This window comes from Tamandua tetradactyla, chromosome 2, assembly GCF_023851605.1.
Source record: "Tamandua tetradactyla isolate mTamTet1 chromosome 2, mTamTet1.pri, whole genome shotgun sequence".
Lineage (NCBI taxonomy): Eukaryota > Metazoa > Chordata > Mammalia > Pilosa > Myrmecophagidae > Tamandua > Tamandua tetradactyla.
The window spans coordinates 22402014-22407511 of NC_135328.1; the positions used below are offsets into that span (position 1 = coordinate 22402014).

Sequence of the window (5498 nt, forward strand, 5' to 3'; positions counted from 1 at the left end):
TTACCTGGGTTTGAGAAGCAAATGCTTGTTATGTTTCTAAATATTCACAGTTTTCAGTAAATTAATTTGTGGCTTCAGAAACCTATACCTTCTTATATTCCTGGAATTTCCCAAATAATTTTGGACAGATCTCTATGAATACCTGAAGAACTATATAATTGAAAGCAGAATATTTCTGAAGAAAGAAGACTATTACCAAACTAAAGGAAGGAAATCACACCAATGGTCCGGAGGTAAATGGATGACATAACCATAGATGAGTTACCAATCTGGATTTGGAAGAAAAAAGACAGCATAAGATTGTTTCCTTCCTCTTTCTCAGCAAAGTCAAATAAGTTTTGGTAAAATATCAGATTAAGAATTTTTTAACTTTATTGACTTCCTTCTTGAAATTTTCCTTATTGATGACAGATTCCTTCAAACACATATTCCTAAAGCTATTGCCAAGGTAGAGGAGCCTTTAAACATAGACAACAAATTCATGGAATGAAGGTGTGAGAATGGGGAGGAAGGTCTTCTGTTTTGGATATAGTATGAGATGTTAATCCCTCTTTGTACATAAAAAGATGAATAGGGCAAAATAAAATGTTCCAGGCAAATTGGACATCTGTGACAGGTTTTGTATTTCTTGGGTTTTCCTACTACCCTAAAGTTGAGATTCTTGTATTTGTGCTGTGCTTGCTGATGTACTTGATCACATTTTTGGGCAATATTATCTTGATCTCCATCAGCATTCTGGATTCCCACCTGCACACCCCCATGTACTTCTTCCTCAGTAACCTCTCTTTTATGGACATCTGGTACACCTCTTCTGCTCTCACTCCGATGATGGTAAACTTTGTTTCAGGGACAAACACCATCTCAGTCTTAGGATGTGCTGCTCAGATGTACATATCTCTTGCTATGGGCTCTACTGAGTGTGTGCTTCTGTCCGTGATGGCATATGACCGGTATGTGGCCATCTGCAACCCCCTGAGATACTCCATCATCATGAACAGGAGGGTCTGTGTGCAGATGGCAGTTGGCTCCTGGATAACGGGCTGCCTCACTGCCCTGGTGGAATCTGCATCTGTGCTACAGCTTTCTCTCTGTGGTCATAACAACATCAATCATTTCACTTGTGAAATTCTGGCTGTCTTGAAACTGGTATGTGTAGACACCTCTATGGCACAATTAATCATGCTGGTGATCAGCACACTTCTCCTTCCCATGCAAATGCTCCTCATCTGTATCTCCTATGCCTTCATCCTCTCTAGCATCCTGAGGATCAGCTCAGCAGATGGAAGAAGCAAAGCCTTTTCAACGTGTACAGCCCACCTGACTGTTGTGGTTTTGTTTTATGGCACAGCTCTCTCCATGTACCTGAAGCCCTCAGCTGTAGATTCACAGGAAGTAGACAAATTTATGGCTTTGGTGTATGCTGGGTTAACTCCCATGTTGAATCCTATCATTTATAGTCTACGGAACAAAGAGGTGAAAGTGGCTTTGAAAAAATTGCTGACTAGAATTCCTTTTGGTACAATCTTCATTTCTATACTCAAATAATATTGGAACAAGCACTCTCACCTGGATAATCTCAAATATTATCTATAAGTCTGTATACTGGATGGCATAAACCTGAACAATAAACTGGATGGCATAAACCGAACAGTACACATTTGTCATAAAAATTTACTTTCCTGTCCTCTAACCTGATTGGACTTGTAAATAATATTGTTGATGTTAATGAACCATTTAGTAATACAAAATTATGTTTTTGGAAATGTACTTAGCATGTATTTGTATTATATATTTATTATATATCATGGATGATATATGTCATAAGTTATATATCTTTTATTTATATATAAATATAACATTAAAATTAGATAATTGCCTATTGTCTCACACTTGGCTTGCTAAATCATCTCAATATCTATTTCAGGCATCCCTGTGACAATAACTAGCAGAGTTGGAGTTAACATATTGAAGCTATTATATTTTTAAGTAATTTTAGCTTATTTTATTATATTCACCCTTGAATTTTAAAAGCAATAAGAAGTATTCTTAAAATAAACATGAGTGCAATTCAAAATGGTGATAAATCAAACTTTATAAAACCAAGATACCATCAATTAAAGAACTCTTTCTAGTTTCCAAAATGTTGCAATGTGGAAAAAAAATATGGTTTTCTATTTGATGAAATAGAGAAGGGACAATTTATAGGACCTAATTTCAAACTTAGTTATTAACCTACAATAATCAGGAATCTGTGTTATTGTCATATAGACAAAGTTAAAATGAGCAGAATAAAGCATGAGGAAGAATCCAGAAATATATGGTCAATTGATTGTCAATAAAGGTGCACAAAAAGATTCAGTGTAAAAAGGATAGTTTTTTTTTTTGCGCCCAATATCTGGTGCTGGAACAACTGGATATCCATATCCTACACCACACACCAAATTCAATTTGAGGTAACTCAGAGACTCAAACAAAAATGTTTAATCTCTGCAATTTCTAGAAATCCAGGAAAATATCTTTTTTGCCTTGGAAAAGACAAATAATTTTAAAACAGAACCCCCTCAAAATGTCACTTCTGTATAGATAAACCTCATTTATAATTTTACAAAATTTAAAACTTGATTTCTCTTTTCACAGCTGAGATGTGTCATAGATGTCTTTTGTCATATTGTGGAACTATCTGTTTGTTCTCAGTTTACTGAGGATAATTTTTATCATGAAAAAGATTTGCTTTTTATAAAGCTTTTCTTTTTGTTTATCGACATGTTAATTATAATTTTTCTGCTTTATTCTGTTACTAAGGTTAACTTAAAAGGGATAATGTTCAAATATTAAACTGACATTTCTTTTCTAGGATAACACCTACTTGTTCTTGATATATTAGCTTTCTTATTTAATGCTGAATATGATTTGCCAATAATTTTTAAGGGCTGTTAACTATATCCATGAGTGATATTGTCCTATAATTTTCTTTCTTGTAATATCTATCTCAGAATTGTACCAGGTTATATGGCCTTATAATAAAGCTTTGGAATGCATTCTGTTTTCTTTTATTTTCTGAGTTGTTATAAAATTTCCAGAATATTACTATTTATATTCATATGTTTATTATATTTATATTTTAAATTGATAAAATTCACTAGGGATACATCTCTAGGTATGAAGTTTTATTTGTGGGATATTCCATTTCCACACTGACTATAGGTCTATTCAGATTTTCCAGTTTTTTTATTGTGTAGATCTTGGTAAAGTGGTGATTTTCCAGAAATTTATACACTTAACCTATTGTTGGATTTCTTGGCAAAAAGTAGGTAATAAGGTCTCCTATTATTTTTGAAATATAAATAAGAGTTGCAGTGATATCTGCTCTCTTATTTCTGAGGTTTTAATTTTTGAGATTATTGTCTTTCCTAAATCAGGTAGAGATTTATCAATTTTATGAAATTTTTCAAATATCCAAGTTTTGACTCTATTATTTTCTTTATTGTCTTTTCCTCTTCTCTTTCACAATTTCTGCTTTGATCTTTATTATTTATTTCATTCTACTTACCGTGGACCACTTTGTGCTTCTTTTTCTAGTTTCTTTAGTTGCAATGTTTTTCAAGTTTCTTTAGTTGCACTGATACAAAACCCTCTTCATCCTTACTACAACCTTTGAAAGCTGTATCTGTCTACCAAAGCACTGTTCATGCTGCATCTCACAAATTTTGATATGATTCATTTCCATTATCATTCAGTCCAAAATACGTTTTAGTTTCTCTTGTAATTTCTTCTTTGACAAGTTGGGAATTTAGAATTTTATGGCTTAAGGTCTAAATATTGTAGAATTTTCTAGATAATATTTTTAGTGGCATTATATTCAATGTTGTGTTTCATAAACATAATGGGTATGATTTCAGTCTTAGGAAGTTTATTGAGATGTCTTTTATGAATCAGCATTGATCTATTTGGAGAGTATTCAGTATGCATTTGAAAAAGATGTGATTCTGAAATTGCTGAATATTGTTTTGCAAATGTCAGTTGGATTAAACTATTTGATAGTTTACAACCTTCCAATTCATACTGAATTTTATCCATGTATTCCTTCAATTATTGAAAATGAGGGTGAAAATTTTTCAGATATGATCACATATTTTTCCGCTTTCCCTTTATCTGTGTCAATTTTTGTTTCATGGATTTGAGTTTATGCTCCTAGCTGGATGTCCATTGACCTTTTATTTTAATTTATTCTTGATGATTTAATATTTTATTTTCTACATCCTTTAATATTCTCTTTCTTGAAATTAATTTATATGACCTTAATGTAGACATTAAAGCTTTCTTTTATTTAGTTTTACATGTAAGTGTTTTTCAATCTTTTTACTTTTCAACTTATCTGTGTCTTTGGTTAAAGAGTATTTTTTAAACATAAAGCTGTGTCTTTCTTTTTTATCTACTCTCACCATCTTGTTTCACTTGGAGCCTTTAGTCCGTTTATATTTAAGTAATTATGATTTTGTTCAATTCTGCAATCTTGCTGTCAGTTTTCTGCTTGTCCTCTCTATTTTTAGTCCATATATCTGCATTATTTTAAATTAATCAATTATTCTTGTTATACCCTTATATCCCCTCTATTAGCTTTTTTTTGCTATATTTCCTTCTAGCAATTCTCATGGTCGTACTTGGGACTACAGTATGGATTGTTAAATTATTTCACTCTACATTCAATAAGTGTATATTAAATCACCTTATGTAAAATATAAAACCTTTATGACAGTAATTTCCCATTGACCATGGATGAAGGAGGTAAGTAATGTGCCTATGATACCCTGCCTCCCTTTATGGGGCATGCTCCAAGAAGGATGAGGAAAGCAATAGGCAGATGACCATTTTGAAACTCTTATCAGCTGAATCTATGAGTGAAGAGACTAATGGTATATGCTTGGATAACAAGACCTTATCTACTGAATACCATTTGCAGATTGTCTCTGGATAAAGAATTACTTACAACAAATAAATCCACACTCTATAATACATGATTCTTTGAAGAATATTAAATAAGTTATACCACTTGCTTGGTTATGAAATGAGATGCTTATTAATTTATACGCCTCAACCCCTTCCCTACCACTTCCACCCCATGTGTGAAGAAACTTACCACATTAGTCTGGGCCAGAGTGTCTGTCTGATGCAGGAAGAAAGGACAAGGATTTCAGTGAAAGTCTGGAAACATTTACCAAGCCCCTTTACTCTGGTGGAGCTTGAACACCAACTCTGTCTCCCCTGAGTTGAACTGTTGCAAAAGTCTCTGATCAGCCCTTTCAGTCTTCCTATTGTCACATTTTCCTAGGTTCCAAGGAGTCTCACTCTACACATGCCTGATTCATATGTGAGCCAAGTGTTGGAGTGGGGATTTTGTCTAGATTTTGGTCTTTCTTTGTGAATCCCTCTTTTTGTAGATTTCTCCATAAATTATCAGTTGCTCCCACAGCTACAACACTAATTTCATATTTCTCAGC

General features: G+C 33.2%; 1 protein-coding gene across 1 annotated transcript; it reads left to right on the plus strand.

Annotated features, from left to right (window-relative positions):
- The first annotated feature begins 585 nt into the window (after positions 1-585).
- Positions 586-1545, plus strand: LOC143659178 (olfactory receptor 13F1-like). Its single transcript, XM_077131880.1, has one exon. It carries the CDS (start codon positions 586-588, stop codon positions 1543-1545), a length of 960 nt encoding a protein of 319 aa, XP_076987995.1.
- Positions 1546-5498: the final 3953 nt, after the last annotated feature.

Coding starts and splice junctions, on each gene's coding strand:
- LOC143659178 (XM_077131880.1), top strand. CDS start 586: ATGTTCCAGGCAAATTGGACATCTGTGACAGGTTTTGTATTTCTTGGG.